This window comes from Salvelinus sp. IW2-2015, linkage group LG33 (assembly GCF_002910315.2).
Source record: "Salvelinus sp. IW2-2015 linkage group LG33, ASM291031v2, whole genome shotgun sequence".
Classification (NCBI taxonomy): domain Eukaryota; kingdom Metazoa; phylum Chordata; class Actinopteri; order Salmoniformes; family Salmonidae; genus Salvelinus; species Salvelinus sp. IW2-2015.
Window position 1 is genome coordinate 16,076,605 of NC_036872.1, and position 17,601 is coordinate 16,094,205.

Sequence of the window (17,601 nt, forward strand, 5' to 3'; positions counted from 1 at the left end):
TTTGTGCATGACACAAGTCATTTTTCCAACAATTGTTTACAGACAGATTATTTCACTTATAATTCACTGTATCACAATTCCAGTGGGTCAGAAGTTTACATACACTAAGTTGACTGTGCCTTTAAACAGCTTGGAAAATTCCAGAAAATGATGTCATGGCTTCAGAAGCTAATAGAAGCTACATCATTTGAGTCAATTTGAGGTCTACCTGTGGATGTATTTCAAGGCTACTACTCAAACTCAGTGCCTCTTTGCTTGACATCATGGGAAAATCAAAGAATCAGCACACACACACACACACACACACACACACACACACACACACACACACACACACACACACACGCATTAGAAAGTGATAGAGATAGAGAGCTACAGAGAAAGATCGAGTACGTTTGGAACATCCATTTCCATTCATTCATTTCCATTTCGATTTTTGTTATCCAGCCATAAGTGCTTGTGAAATTAATACTTTTTGGTGTTAATTTAATGGTTTTTCGGAAGGCCACTGAGGAGTTACTGCAATTTGGACCAGGTGTCTCAGTGATGCAGTGCAGGCAACAAAGGTAAAAGCTGTGACCGGGTCTGACCGGGTCTGGTACTGGGTCATCATAGGATTCTTCAGACAACAGAGATACTCTCAGCATGGGTGGGTGGTCACTTTCAGTCAGCCTCTGTCCCAGTCATCTTCTCAGTGTGATCAAAGAGCTGCTGTGGTTGAAAGAGAGCGGCTTTCCAGTTTGGCTGGTCTGTGAATAAGGCAACCTCACAGAGAGTTACACATAAGAAACTGTATTTGAAGAGTTGAAAGCTATATCCACACATTTGTATTTTTTCACCAGAAATGATTGCTTATGGGTACCTTCATGTGTGTGTAAAATATTACTGTTGTCAGATATTTTATTCATAGATTTGAGTATGAAAATGTTTTTTTTGCTAAACGCTATATATTCATTGTTTAGCTGTAATGGAATGTTCGTGTCCTGTATATTTGACTGTGATATGTGGTTGTCTCAGCTAGCTATCTTAAGATGAATGCACTTACTGTAAGTCTCTCTGGATAAGAGCATCTGCTAAATGACTAAAATGTCAAATGTAAATGTTTTACATACAGATCTCATATTACTGTCTTTAATTATATTTCAATTTTTTTTTTATATTGATGTCGCAAAAATATAATTTGTACATTTCTTTACTAAAGATGTAGTTATTTGTTCCATGTGACTGTGTAAAACCTAGTAGTACTACTTATTTCTCTGAGAGTGAGGTGAATATATAGCATTTAGAAGAAAAAAACACGATTATTTGTCTCTCTGAAATTAAACCATGACATGACAGATTTTAAACAAATACGTATCTGTCATTGAACAACCCCCATGCCATGATTTGATAGTGAAAAAAAACACATTCATCTCATTCATAATGTCTTTAAACAATACAAGCAAATTTACCAACATTTCTGAAAATTGGTATAGCGTTTTGGAATGAAACTATTCATTTCCAGAAGACATATGCAATGTATGTGGTTCTGTACAAAGAGAAATATGAATGAATATACTATACATAATAACATAACATGACAATGACTGTTTAACACGTAGTAGCATCAACTACTATTAAGGACTGGCATTAGTAACAACCAACAGTAAATGCACACAAGTTTCAATAACAACATCACTCACGTCTGTCCACGCATTCCACTTGGAGAAAGACTGATGAGGATCTGACCTGAGCAGGCAAAAGGACTGTTTGCTGTCCTGCCCCCTAGCAACCTCCCTAGCAACCTATAGGTGGCCTGGTAGCAGAGGTCACTCGGAGTTTGGGGAGCCAGTTTATGATCCCCTAGTCTCTCTGGCAACATCGGGGGATGGGTGGAGTGAGCTGCATGAAGTTAGGAGTGCTGAGCACATGCTGTTGGAAACTTTCTTTTGGTCATATTTCACACACACTTTTCAGACAACCATTCTCTCTCTCTCTCTCTCGCTCTCTCTCTTTATCTCTCTCTCTTTCTCTCTCTCTCTTTCTCTCTCTTTCTCTTTATCTCTCTCTCTCTCTCTCTCTCTCTCTCTCTCTCTCTCTCTCTCTCTCTCTCTCTCTCTCTCTCTCTCTTTCACTCTCCATCTCTCTCTCTCTCGGCATCTGTTTCTCCTGCACATAGAGGCATTCTCATCAATGTGATCACAGCAGGAAGGAAAGATACAGTCTGCTTGTTAGTTTAATCATTTCAGTATAGGATGAATGTGGGAAGAAAATACAAATCAAATCAAATTTAAGATCAAGTCAACTCCTTCCTAACCCCTCAGGGTTCCGATTTATTATACACTCTCATGCTCAGAAATATAGCAAGAGCTAGGGTGGTGATTCTACTCCCTTACCATGTCTGGACAACATGTCACAATGTTATGTATTATTATCCTGTTAAATCACAGAACGGTTTTCAAGTTAAGAGTGATTGTGTTCGGCTGGGGATGGTTATTATTGTTTGCTTTGGTTTATTGGGACAGGCTTTATTTCTTCTTCAAGAGGGAAACTTACCCTTGTGTGGATTTGAGTGGGTCAAAAGGGTTAAGAGGGCTATCACTGTCTTGGCAGTGTGTTTATTTTGAGACTGGTTTGTTCCAGTAGCTATTTAAATAGGCATGGCCAAGAGCTAAGCAACTGTTTACTCACATGTTCACAAGGTAGTGGTATTTTGTCTGCTGGTGCTGCGGTCGTTAGTCGGTAGTTGCACTTGTGCCTACCATGCATCTTTGGTATTGTTATCTTAAATCATTATTGACATTCTGAATTATATTTGGGGGTGTTGGTAGTGAGATACAGTATTAGAGCAGTAGTGTGCTTCTTTGTCTTCCTGGATGTATGGCAACGTCTCACTTGGGAAGTGAGCACATTTATTGGTCATCCATTATTTATTGCTCACTCTATCTTGTTTTCCGTCGCTATACATCACTGTATACCCTCTGTTTGGTGAAGTAGAGGGAGAGAATGACACCAAATGATTTGTTTAGCTTTCTTTAAAAAAACATGTTTTGCACCAATGTCTTTATTGTGTCAACTTTTCATAGAAAAATTAGGCTTCCTGAGTAACGGCAATCAAGTTTCCAGGATGTATGAATTCAATAGTAAGAAGAGTAGTAGAATAGCTGTTGCTTGTTGCATAGTAGTCATCTGAGATGTACTTGACACGGAATCATATCTACTCAAACTTCACCTCCTTTCTTTCCCTCGGTCTCTTTCTTTCTCTCCCCCTCTCTATCCATCTCCACATCACTAAAAGTTCTCCAACAGCTTCTCCATTAAAGAATTTCACAAGACAGCTCACCCAGCCTACCTTTGAAGATAGATGCTCAAATTCAAGTCCATCCAAGACATTAGCCATTTAATTATTTTAATGTGTCGAGCATTGGCTGTAAAAAGTCCTTCGTGTAATGTGCATGTTAAACCATTTAATCTACTTCACTATTAAGTGTGCAGCTCACACTTTCTCCCATGAGCCCCTGTAATCAGAAGCAGTAGGATTTATGAAGGCAATTTTAATACAACTGATACCTTGACGTCAGTACCTTGATGTTAATCAGTTTTCTTCCCTTTGTATGTGTGGCATGTATGTCCGTGTCTAATTCTCTCTCTCTTTCTCTCTCTCTCTCTCTCTCTCTCTCTGTGTGTGTGTGTGTGTGTGTGTGTGTGTGTGTGTGTGTGTGTGTGTGTGTGTGTGTGTGTGTGTGTGTGTGTGTGGGTTGTGTGTGTGTGTGTGTGTGTGTGGTGTTGTTGTGTGTGTTGTGTGTGTGTGTGTGTGTGTGTGTGTGTGTGTTGTGTGTGTGTTGTGTGTTGTGTGTGTTGGTGTGGGTGTGGTGTGTTGGGTTGTTTTTGTAGGTTCCATATTCCCGGCATACAGACCTTCGGACACCGTTTTCAAGATCACCTTCTGGCTGGGCTACTTCAACAGCTGCATCAACCCTATCATCTACCCCTGTTCTAACCAGGAGTTTAAGAAGGCCTTCCAGAGTATTCTGGGAGTGCGTTGTCTGAGAGCCCAGCCCAGAGCCACTCATCACCTAGGTCCAGGCCTCAGTCAAGCCCAGGTCCAGGGTCATTCTCTCACTCTGAGAGTAGATGGCAGAGGTGACCCCTCCCGTCTTAGCCCCTCCTCCTCCATAGCACTGTCCCGCACACCCTCCTCTAGGGATGACAGAGAGTGGAAGATAGAGACAGGACAGGCTAAGGTGGCCCAACTGTGCAGTAGGAGTCTGCTGAAGACCTGCTGCTGCATCAGAGACGGGAGCCTCAACCAGGAGCCCAGCCATCCCCAGCCCTCTCCACACGGGGCCCTGCCCACCATTAAGATCCACCAGCTGTCTTTATGTGAAAATGGAGAGGCCGTATAACCAGAGATAATGATGGAGTAAATTATTTTGAATGTCTCTGGTATGAATACTGTATCTCATCTTCTCTTAAACAAAGCATGGTCTACCCTCAAGGTCCAGTGCTATTAAAGGAAACTAAAGTGAATAGTGAATACATTTCTAAGCCCAGTGGAGTTTACAACGATGGAACATTAATAATAGCTGGTGGAGATGGTCGATGAAATTCTCAAATATTTGGAATACACTGACTGCAGATACACAATGGCAGTGTTTAAATTGATGACTGTTTGTTTTTACACACTAAACCAAGGTTTTACCTTGAGATATTGACACTCTTTAAAGGTCCAATGCAGCAGTTATTATCTACATATCAACTCATTTCTGGGTAACAATTAAGTACCTTGCTGTGATTGTTTTAAATTAAAATGATCAAAAAGTAACATTACATTTACATTTTAGTCATTTAGCAGATGTTCTTAATCATAGCGTCTTACACTAGTGAGAAACTAAAATAGCTTCTTGGCGAAGAGCAATTTCTCAAGCAAGAATTTTGCTAAGGCTGTCTGGTAGTGGTCTGAGTGGGAAGGGGAAAATGGACAATTAGCTGTTATTGGAACTCTCTTTCTTATTGGTCTATTAACTAATTTACCACCTGGTGATGCCACCAGACAGGCCACAACTCTATCCAGCTCTTACACTAAAAGGGCATCATCATAATTTTCACATTTCACAGTATTATTCCAACCTCATAGTGTGGAAATATATATAAAACACAGGAAAATCACGTTGTTGACTTTACTGGGCCTTTAAGACAAGTGCACATTCTCTCAGGTGGTCTTTGCCACTCTTCACGCTTCAGCATCCAGTTGATTTGAATAGTAAAGAAAACAGTCCAAATTATTATTCCAATCTAATGCCAAAAGTGATAGTTCCCCAAGAGCAAAATATATTCCCCTCCCCTTTTAAATATACATGTTAGAAAAAAGTTTTCCATGGGGAGCTCAGTAATTTTACTGGGATCTACACTTTAGCTATATCAATATATGTATTATTTATTCCAGATATTTCTGATAAGATATTGGGGGTTGTGAAGGTATTTCTTAAGAAGGACCAAATTGTATGTTCCTTGTGTAATGTTTACAAGTTGTATACTTACAAAGAATATTACCAATGCATAATAGGTGAAGTCTGTACATATGTAATTGGTGGTAACCTCACAAATTGTTCAAAATTGTAATCTTTCTCCCAGTGTCTTACCCTTTACCAAGCTCTTGTCCCGTTGTGAGAATAGTGTGTGACTGTGTGATACTGTGACATCACTCCCAGTCTCCCTGGGGAGTCAGAGGGCAGGCACAATGCCCATCACAAATGAATCACACCATACTGTCCACAGAAGGCTGGAACCCAAGAGGATACTGTTCCTCCATGTCACGTATTCCAATAAAAAGAGTATGAGATATTCTCAGTTTGGGAGTTGAAACATCACTTTGAGAATCCTTTTTTTGTGATTTCGTGGACACACATGTTTCATAAACACGCATGAACAGTATTGCTTTGTACTCCAACATTCCCACGATACCACTTTCCAATCTCCACTGCCAGACAGAAGATTAACTTCCTACTTTGGAATTCTGAGGGATCATTTCATGGGTTTTGACCTCATAACTGCTCCCAAGCCTCTAAATCCACCATAAGCCAGTGAGAAATTTGCCTTCATACTGTAGCTCAGGCTTTCCAGTTTTATGGAACCATTTGCAAATTGCATCCACACAGTGGAGGCTCCACAGAGGAGGAAGGGGAGGACCATCCTCAGTGAATTTCATAAAAATAGTGAAATTAAAAAGGTGATCCTTTTCAGATTAAACTATACTAAATATATTCACGTCACCAAATAATTTTATAGAACACACTGTTTTGCATTGAAGGTCTACAGTAGCCTCAACAGTACTCAACAGTACTCAACAGTAGGGTAGCACCATGGTGTAGCCGGAGGACAGCTAGTTTCCGTCCTCCTCAGGGTACATTGACTTCAATACAAAACCTAGGAGGCTCATGATTCTCACCCCCTTCCATAGACTTACACAGTAATTATGACAACTTCTGGATGATTTCCTCCAACCTATCAGAGTTCCTGCAGCATGAACTGACATGTTGTCCACCCAATCTGTATCAAAGAATTCTACAGGAGAACGTCATCCATCTGTGAACTGAAGCTAAAGCGCAGCTGGGTCATGCAGCAAGACTGATCCAAAACACACAATCATGAAAATGGCTAAAAAGCAGCAAATTTGAAGTTTTGGAATGGCCTAGTCAAAGTCCAGACCTAATCCCAATTGAGATGTTGTGGCAGTTCATGCTTGAAAACCCACAAATATTGCTGAGTTAAAGCAGTTCTGCATGGAAGGATAGGACTGTCACGCCCTGGCCATAGAGAGGTTTTTATTCTCTATTTTGGATAGGCCAGGGTGTGACTAGGGTGGGCATTCTAGTTTCTTTATTTCTATGTTTTCTATTTCTTTGTGTTTGGCCGGGTGTGGTTTTCAATCAGAGGCAGCTGTCTATCGTTGTCTCTGATTGAGAATCATACTTAGGTAGCCTTTTATCCCACCTGGGTTTGTGGGTAGTTGTTTTCTGTTTAGTTTAGTTACCTTACAGAACTGTTAATTTGTCTCTTTGTTATTTTTGTTCAAGTGTTCTAACTTATTAAAATATTATGAACAGGTACCACGCTGCGCTTTGGTCCACTCCTTCTTCGTCAGACGAGCGTGACAAGGACAAAATTCCTCCACAGCGACATGAGAGACTGATCAACAACTACAGGAAGCATTTGGTTGGAGTCATTGCAGCTAAAGGTGGCACAACCAGTAATTGAGTGTAAGGGGGCAATTACTTTTTCACACAGGGTCATTGGGTATTGGGTGTTGCATAACTTTGTTTATGAAATAAAGGAAATAAGTATGCAATTGTTGTGTTATTTGTTCACTCAGGTTTCCTTTATCTAATATTAGGTTTTGGTTCGAAGATCTGATAACATTCAGTATGAAAAATATGCAAAAGTAGAGAAATTTAGACAGGGGGAAAACACCTTTTTACAGCACTGTATATATCATTGTAATTTCTTTCACTTTCACTTAGCTAGTGAATGCAGCTAGCTAGTTTAGACTACTCAAACACCCACCTCAAACGGAGAGGGATGGCTATCCAACACTGGAGAGGGATGGCTATCCAACGCTATGGCTGTCCAACACTGGAACGCTTTCAAGGCAAGCTTTTGGTTTTATACATTTATTGTCAACAGGGCCCCTTGATGTAACTGCTAAACTTCTTGCTGACTGTACACTTTACTGCATGATTGTAGCGGATTTACTAATGCGTTAGTTCTAGTAGCTATGTTTACTAGCTATGACATTAGCTAACATGGTGACAACGATGTAGGCTGTGTGTAGCGGTTATGATATGAAGGTTTTGCTTGGAAAAGTTTTTCTGCCTGGTGACAGACAGCTGATGTGTTGTGCACTGAAGTCCACAAGCGGAGGGAAAAGGTGAGAGGAGTAGAGTGCGTAGATGCGAGAAGGAATTCTACAACGAGCAAAAATATAATGCTCTTTCTGTGTGGCTGCTATGAAAGTGAACTGTGTTTGCATGTGATCAGGGGTGTATTCATTCCACCGATTCTGTTGCAAAACGTTTCTTAAACAGAAGCAAACGGAACAAAACGGGAAAAAACGTATCTGAATTTTACCAATAGAAACCCTTGTTTGCAACTGTTGGACTAATGATTACACCCTAGATTAGCTAGATGCGGACAAGAGCGTGCAAGGCGGTATTGAATGTGTCACTGTCTGTCACCTTGACTACTCAAATTTTTCTCTCGACCTGTACACCTACGTTGTAAACTTTCATTCATAGGCTAGATTGTAGCAACCTCATGATGGGTATAGGGAAAATTAGAGTATAATTTAGTAGCCTAAACCAATCGATGTTACATCGAGCTGGGTGAATGGAATATGAATGACAGTCATCCAATATGCTGTAATAGAAATAAGGCCATGCTCATAAGAAAAAATAATGTCCTCCCTCATCTTAAACAGCACCGACCGCCACTTACACAAGCACACAAATAAAAGTGATTGCATGGATACCCACGTGAAAAAATACTACCGTTTAGTATAGAATACTACAGTAAATACTATAGAACTCTGTAGTAAACTGTAATATACAGTACTGTAGAATACTATACTACACACTGTAGTATCCCGATCATGTGTAGTACTTACTATAGGATTGTGTAGTATACTGTAGAATACTACAGTAAATAATACAGTATACTACAGACCGCAGAACACTACAGTAAATATTACAGTGATGTCCGCAAAAACACTACAGTAATTACTAGTATATACCACAGTTTTTAATTTTCATATACCTTGCCCATTCCACTCCTCCATATCACAATTTGTGCCACCCATAAGTCAAAAACCTACATGACAAGTATAGACCATATATTGTGTTCCCTTCAGGTTATAGAAAACAGCAGAAGCACTGAACTTTCCATTCTGACCTGCCTACCACCTACCTGATACAGAAAATTTGCTTTCTAAGTATTTTCTCAACCAGGTTTCCTCATGTGGGTATGCACTGACCACATTGTGGGCATAATAATAATAATAATGTCTACAGAGGGGTTATCTGTAATTTACATCAAGGCAGAAGCATGGTAGTGAACAGTGGATGGAGCGCAGGCAGTATTGGTTGATTTTCCTATGGTTATTTTCTCTTGGGTGTTACAATGTACTTCCTCTGTGCGTTTGGAATGTGAATGGCATTGCAACGACAATCGTCACTCCCGGAATGAAGATGAGTATCTCCAGCAAGTCCTGGCAGCCAAGTGGACAGGCTGACCTGAGGGAGTGGCCAGAAATACTTATTGAGCCAGCAGACACTCTGTCCCCATTGACATTGGCTGGCATGAATGTGCCTCTCTCTCTGTGAGTCATACTGTCTCAGTGCTGACGTAATCGAGAGGCTATTGGCTCAAAACACAGATGGTATTGATGATGAACTGACTGTCTCTCGCTCTCTGGGCTGGAGAGAGGGATACAAAGAGCGATACAAAGAGAGATATAAAGAGAGATACAAAGAGACTAAGAGCCCAATTCAATCGAACCTGCATTATTAAAAGCACACAATTGCTTTTTTTCTGATCATCGAAAAGTTGTGGGTAAAAACCTACAACCAGTACCGAGTAGATACCCCTCCTATGCAGATGCTCCCAGTTTCCTGAATAAGAAGTGTGTGGGTGCGTGGGCTGTAGCTTCCAAAGAAAGATAAAATAGTCATGCAGGTAGCACACTAGTATCGTCAATCAAATAATACCAAAAATAAGTACTGAGAAAGGCATTACACATTTTTAAGTCTCTCTTTGCTCTACCCTCTGCTTCTGGTTTTCAATGTTCTACGGTCTTTGAAATACAACACTTCTAATGAATTCCACTAATAGAGCTTTGGCTGAAAAGGGATCAGAGTGGAAAAATAGAAGTTTCCATCCTCTGTTGCAATGACATGTGAACCAGACCCTGCTGATTTTACTTTTGACTCAGCCCAATGTGACGTGCTTGTGACATACGAAGGATAGACTTCCATAGAAATACTTCGATACGAAGTTCCCACGAGGGCAAAGACGCTGTTAATTTATTCCTTCTCTGAGAGAGACTGAGACTCAGACACACACGCCTAACTGCCATGGTCCTGAAATAACCTTTAGACTCCAAAAAACTGCCAAAGCATTTTCACCCACATGAAAAAAATACTATAGTATACAGTATATACAGGGCTTTCTGAAAGTATTCACACCCCTTGACTTTCCCCCCAATTTTTCTGTTACAGCCCAAATTGAAAATTGGTTACAGAGGGTAGTGCATACGGCCCAGTACACCACTGGGGCCGAACTCACTGCCATCCAGGATCTCTATGTCAGGCGCTGTCAAAGGAAGACCCCCAAAATTGTCAAAGACTCCAGCCACCCAAGACATAAAATTGTTCTCTCTGCTACCGCACGGCAAGCGGTACCGATGCAAGTCTGGAACCAACAGGACCCTAAACAGCTTCTACCCCCAAGCCATAAGACTGCTAAATAGTTAGCTAAATAGTTAACCAAATAGCTACCTGGACTAACCGGCATTGACTCTTTTTTTTTACTCATCACATACGCTGTTGCTACTGTTTATTATCTGTCACTTTATTCCTAGTTATATATACATATCTACATCAATTACCTCGTACTCCAGCACATTGACTCAGTATTGGTACCCCGTGTAAATAGCCAAGTTATCGTTACTCATTATGTATTCATTATTACGTGTTTTACTTATCTATTATTTCTCTATTTTCTTTTTCTCTGCATTGTTGAATAGTGCCCTTAAGTAAGTATTTCACTGTTAGTCTACACCTGTTGTTGTCAGTGGTGGGTGTAGCTGGTGCATGGAAATCAGGCGCAGGAGAGCAGAGATGAAAAAGCACTTTACTTAGGCAATCATAATACAGAACGCAACCGCATCACAACACAAATGCCCAAAGAACAAGTGAGGCAGCACAAAGTACAAAACCCAAGTACAAAGTACCGGCTGCCACAAAGCACGGGTATAAAACAAAACCCGGCGCAAACCAGCCGGAAGCGTACCAACCTTGACAAAAAAAAACAACACCCCACACAGACATGGAGGGAACAGAGGGCTACATACACATGTTAATTAGTAGGAAATGTAAACCAGGTGTGCAGGAAGATAAGACAAAACAAATGGAAAATGAAAGGTGGATCGGCGATGGCTAGAAGACCGGTGACGTCGACCGCCGAACGCCGCCCGAACAAGGATAGGAAGCGACTTCGGCGGAAGTCGTGACAGTTGTTTAGAAAGCATGTGACAAATATTTTTTATTTAATTTGAATTTGTTTTGTATTCAGTGTAGTGTTTTTACAGACTTAACTGTAGTATTCACTGTAGTATACTGTAGTAATTATAGTTAACTATAGCATAAATACTGTAATAAAATAATATGTAGTATACATAATAGTAATTAATGGAGTGTTTTTGCTGACTGTAGTATACTGTAGTATTTACTGTAGTGTTTTTGCGGACATTACTGTAGTATTTAATATATCTTTGACATAGAAGTGGAGGCTTTCTCCTTGAAGAAACCTACTAGAGAAATACTAAAAGAGCACATTTTCTATAACCTGTAGGTAGGTAGGACTGGGGTCTGAATGGCAGTGGTGTAAAGTAACTAAGTAAAAATACCTTGAAGCACTACTTAAGTAGTTTTTTGGGGTATCTTTACTTTACTATTTATATCTTTGACACATTTTAAATGTACTACATTTCTGAAGAAAATATGTTATTTTTACTCCCATACGTTTCCCTGACACCAAAAAGTACTCGATACATTTCCAATGCTCAGGCAGGACAGCAATAGGGTCCAATTTCCACACCTATCAATATAACATGTTGACATCCCTACTGCCTTTGAGCTGGTGGACTCGCTAAACACAAATACTGCATTTGTAAATTATGTCTGTGTTGGAGTGTGCCCCTGGCTGTCCGTAAATTGAAACAAACCAGAAAATCATGCCATCTGGTTTGATTAATACAAGGAATTTGATGAATAGCATTTACTTGTACTTTTCACTTGATAATTGAATAGTTTTTCCACCACTGTACTTAAGTACATTTAAAAACAGATACTTTTAGACATTTACTCAAGTAATATTTTATTGGGTGACTTCCACTTGAGTCATTTTCTATTAAGGTATCTTTACTTTTGCTCAAGGAAGACAATGAGAACTTTTTCCACCACTGCTGAATAAATAGTTCAGCATTCCTGCACTTTACTATAATCTGTAGGGAACACAATACACGAAAGTATGTGGACACCCCTTCCAATTAGAGGATCCGGCTATTTCTCCCACACCCGTTGCTGACAGGTGTATAAAATCGAGCACACAACCATGCAATCTCCATAGACAAACATTGGTAGTAGCATGGCCTTACTGGAGAGCTCAGTTACTTTCAAATCTAAACTTTCACCTTTCCAACAAGTCAGTTCCTCAAATGTATGTTTGGTGGATGAGGAATTATGTTCTGGGGCTGATTTTCAAGGCTCCTTAGTTACAGTGAAGGCAAATCTAAACTCTACAGCATACAATGACATTCTAGATGATTCTGAGCTTTGTGGCAACAGTTTGGGGAAGGCCCTTTCCTGTTTCAGCATGACAATGCTCCCGTGCACAAACCGAGGTCCATACAAAAATGGTTTGTCGAGATTGGTGTGGAAGAACTTGACTGGCCTGCACAGAGCCCTGGCCTCAACCCATCAAACATTTTTGGGATGAAGTGGAACACCGACTGCGAGCCAGGCCTAATTGCCCAACATCAGTGCCTGACCTCACTAATGCTCTTGTGGCTGAATGGAAGCAAGTCCCTGCAGCAATGTTCCAACATCTAGTGGAAAGCCTTCCCAGAAGAGTGGAGGCTGTTATAGCAGCAAATGGGGATGAACTCCATATTGACTCCCATGATTTTGGAACAAGATGTTCAATGAGCAGATGTCCACATATTTTTGGTCATGTAGTGTATATGGTCTATACTTGGCATGTAGGTTTCTCACTTATGGGTGACACAAACTGGAACATTGGTGGGGGTGTATATGCAAATGAAATACTGTAGTATTCATATATAAAAAATGAAGTGTATTTTGTAACAGTTTTTTGAGGGATAATATGGAAGTATTTAGTATTTTACAATATACTACAACATTCTATAGTAAGTACTACACATGATCTAGGGTTACTACAGTGGGTAGCATAGTATTCTACAGTATACTAGTTTACTATACAATTCTATAGTATGTACTGTAGTATTATATAGTAAACGGTGTAGTCTATCTTCATATGGGCACTGCATGTGCAATGAATGAGAAATGTGTGTGTGAGAGAACATGCTGGTCAATAGTGACTGTCACGTTCTCACTGTTTGCAGTTCTCACTGATGATGACTACATGTGCACATATAGGATTCCCCTGGAGCTTTATTCCATTGAAGTTCTTCTACAGTGTCTGTTTTCAGAACCTCTCGTTTGTGGGGGTGGATTGATCGACCTGATGCTCTCCCTTCTCCACTACACTATCAATTAGTGTGCCCTCACATAACTAGATTCAGTTGTAATTGGACAACTGCATGGTCGTGGATAATCATGAAACTACTGGTGGAGTAAATAGCCCATGTTGTTTTAGCCCCACATTCTGAAATTGCATTTTTCTCCCACCCAGTTTCATCATTGGAATGTGATACAAAACGAGACAACGGTGTGCTTCAGGACCATGCGGATGCCTCCGAGCGGTCAGGTAGGCTGTTTGGAGTGTTTATCCGACAAAAATAATAAATATGCCCCCCCCCGATTCAAAAACAAAGTTGCTCCCTTGAAAAAATAAAAATAAAGTTTTAAAGTCACATTCACCGGATAGGTGCAGTGAAATGTATTTTTTTACAGGGTTAGCCATAGTAGTACAGGGTATTCGAAGCAGCGACCTTGCGATTACTGGTCCACCGCTCTAAACTCTAGGCTACCTGCAGCCCTATGACGAGCTTGTAGAGAGGCTATTCTGAGATTGACCACACAAAGCGGACTATCTCCACCTAGTGTTCTTTCCTGTAGCCTACACTTCCATTTTTTCTACATAATTTCTGAAACTCTAGCATCTCAGAGATGTTATTAGCAAATAAATATAATTAAAGCGCATGATTTATCAAATAATTCAAGACAAATCTAATGAACAGCAAACTACTACAATGAACAACATTGACTATTCGCCTTTAGATTGAGAACAGTGATTTATAATTACAGGATTATATGTAACGCTGAAAATACATTTGAAATAGTAGTCATTACAATGGGAACATGAGATTCTTGTCATTATTTATTGTAATATTTATATAATGAATGTGTTTATTTATCCTCTCATATTCATATACATACATACTGGTTTTATCAGGGGCGCAACAGGGGTGCAGCTTTCACTGGGGATGTCCTCCCCACATTCTGAAATTGCATTTTTGTCATCCCCAGGTTTAGCATTCAAATGTGATACAAAATGCGGCAACGATTTGCTTTAGGACCATGCGGACGCCTCCGAGCAGTCAGGTAGGCTGTTTGGAGTGTTTAACCGACTGGATTTAGGACCACTCGGACCCCACAGAGCGGGCTGACAGGTTGTGTGAAGGCAAAGCTTCTGAAAGCTGGCTGGACCAGCATAGGAGAGTTGAGCATGGTATAGTGTGTACGTGTAGTGCTCTTTCACCAAGTTGTAAAAGGTAGCAGAACAGAAACTGGCTACTCTTCAGTTGACTGATGAGGCTGGCAAGGTAACTGCTGTTTAACTTAACAGAAAAAAACTAAACTAGTGTTTATTTGGAGTGCTGAGCTAGTATTGTAACTGAAATGTAATGTTAGCTAATGTTTCATCCCCTCTCGACTGAGGTGAATGAATAAGCTATGCTAGTGAGTAGCTACCACAGCCAGGTTAGCTCTAGCCTCTAGCTATCTGTCAGATAGCGATATGAGGTGGCAATTATTACTATCTAACAGCAGTTGTTGGTATGTAAATGTTTTGTAGCCTTTGTTTTGTCCTGTTTCAGGAGTAAATTAACTTGGCAAGCTTTTGCCAGTTGATGTACTATTAGAGAGAGAACTGACCAAAAGTTGGCTTTCATTAGCTATTATTTTGGCCTCAATCAACTAGACCTGAATCAAATGATGAAACCACCCGCTGGCTTTCTGTCCCACTCTCAACCGCTACCGCTAGGACTGGTCCCAGAACCGACCGCAGTCCCGCAATGTTATTTTAGGCATATCTGACGCAGCTCACTTGCCAGCCATGGTCCCAGCAATTTTGCTCCCTATAGGCAATATCAAATGCGCAAAAATAACTTATGAAATAAGTTAAATTACAAGAGATTCTCACATGGCCCTTACATTGTATTACTGGGCTATATCAGCCAATATGATAGATGCAGTTTGAAGAGAGCAAAGATGGAGTCTTGCACTTTATCTTGAGCTATTTTTATAGTCTACCTTTAAGGAGTAGGACAATTCCCAGCAGGGTCAGACAGCCAGGGAAGACCAGTCTATGGAGCTCAGGTGAATTTCGCAGTATGTTTGGTGAATGATACAAAGTTCCATCTTGAATTGATGGGTAGATCTACAGTAGCTACATGACAGCAGATTAAGCTTAAAGCTACAGTCTGAGATCTGAGTATAATCATAATTTCAATTATTGAACCATTTATTATATTCTTGGATAATATAATGCATAATTGTACACGAAGGTAATTCTTTGTCATGCCTACTTTTAGGAGGATCAAATGGTGACAGGGTTTCTCAGCAGGATAAGGCAGCCAGGGAAGACCAGTCTGTGACAGAGGTGAGGTTAATTTTTGCAGACACAACACATTTACATTTACATTTAAGTCATTTAGCAGACGCTCTTATCCAGAGCGACTTACAAATTGGTGCATTCACCTTATGATATCCAGTGGAACAACCACTTTACAATAGTGCATCTAACTCTTTTAAGGGGGGGGGGGGGTTAGAAGGATTACTTTATCCTATCCTAGGTATTCCTTAAAGAGGTGGGGTTTCAGGTGTCTCCGGAAGGTGGTGATTGACTCCGCTGACCTGGCGTCGTGAGGGAGTTTGTTCCACCATTGGGGTGCCAGAGCAGCGAACAGTTTTGACTGGGCTGAGCGGGAACTGTACTTCCTCAGAGGTAGGGAGGCGAGCAGGCCAGAGGTGGATGAACGCAGTGCCCTTGTTTGGGTGTAGGGCCTGATCAGAGCCTGAAGGTACGGAGGTGCCGTTCCCCTCACAGCTCCGTAGGCAAGCACCATGGTCTTGTAGCGGATGCGAGCTTCAACTGGAAGCCAGTGGAGAGAGCGGAGGAGCGGGGTGACGTGAGAGAACTTGGGAAGGTTGAACACCAGACGGGCTGCGGCGTTCTGGATGAGTTGTAGGGGTTTAATGGCACAGGCAGGGAGCCCAGCCAACAGCGAGTTGCAGTAATCCAGACGGGAGATGACAAGTGCCTGGATTAGGACCTGCAACACTTTATTCTCTCTGTCCAGCAAACACTGGACAAGCCAGATGCTATTTTAAGGTAGTCTAACAAACCTCCAAAGTTGATTTCCAAACTGTATCAAGTGTTGATAGAGGCTTTTCCTGATGACACAAAACATGTAAAGCAAAAATGTGAGGAAGACCCGGGAGACGCTATTGATGATGATGAATGGATACAGATATATTTGAATGCACAGTCATGTTCATAGAATCTCAGACATAAATTTCTGCAGTTTAAGAACATCCATAGAACGTACTATATGCCAGGGAAACTGAATATCATACACTCAGAAATTGTATTATTCTGCTGGAGGTGTAAAGCACAAAAGGGGACATTTTTGCATATGTTGTGGTCTTGTGAAGGCTGGCTGAATTCTGTCAAAGAGTATGTTCTTTTATCTCAGCATGTCTACAGATTCTCCCTTCTCCCTGTTAACTTGGAAATGTTGATACTGGACACTGTTATCAGAAGAAACTGTGTAACCTAGCATTTACAGTGGCTAATAAATGCATTGTCAGTAATAGGAAGGAATGTTATCCTCCCACAATGTATGGAAGAAATGTCAAGTTATGTACAGTATCACTAGATTTGTTTTAAGATTAAGGGTACACTGTGCAACTTTCATTAGGTTTGGATGCCTTATATGGAATACTGTTAGACAAAAGGAGTCTGTATTGAAAACATGCCCACGTCAGGGGAGATTGATCTCCACTCAACAAGTGCTCAGTATATGTGGGAACTCTTTCAAGACTGTTGGAAAAGCATTCCTCATGAAGCTGGTTGAGAGAATGCCAAGTGTTCAAAGCTGTCATCAAGGCAAAGGGTGGCTACTTTGAAGAATCTAAAATATATCTTGATTTGTTTAACAGTTTTTTGGTTATGATTCCATATGTGTTATTTCATAGTTTTGATGTCTTCATTATTATTCTACAATGTAGATAATAGTAAAAATAAAGAAAAACCTTGGAATGAGTAGGTGTGTCCAAACTTTTGACTGATATATATGTGTATGTCCCCCCCAATTCTAAAACTAAAGTTGCGCCTCTATTTTATGACCAAAACTAAACCAGT

At 40.6% G+C, this 17,601-nt stretch overlaps 1 protein-coding gene and 1 pseudogene across 1 annotated transcript in view; one reads left to right on the forward strand and one right to left on the reverse strand.

Annotated features, from left to right (window-relative positions):
• The window catches only part of LOC111957462 (alpha-1A adrenergic receptor-like), an 11,847-nt gene extending 4,571 nt beyond the window's left edge, over nt 1-7,276 (forward strand). The window contains exon 2 of the mRNA XM_023978291.2: nt 3,874-7,276. Within this exon, the coding sequence (XP_023834059.1) occupies nt 3,874-4,385 (512 nt within the window). The 3' untranslated portion in view covers nt 4,386-7,276. The remainder of the gene's footprint in view (nt 1-3,873) is intronic.
• A 4,261-nt stretch (nt 7,277-11,537) lies between these two features.
• LOC111958275 (U7 small nuclear RNA) lies at nt 11,538-11,594 on the reverse strand (annotated as a pseudogene).
• Nucleotides 11,595-17,601: the final 6,007 nt, after the last annotated feature.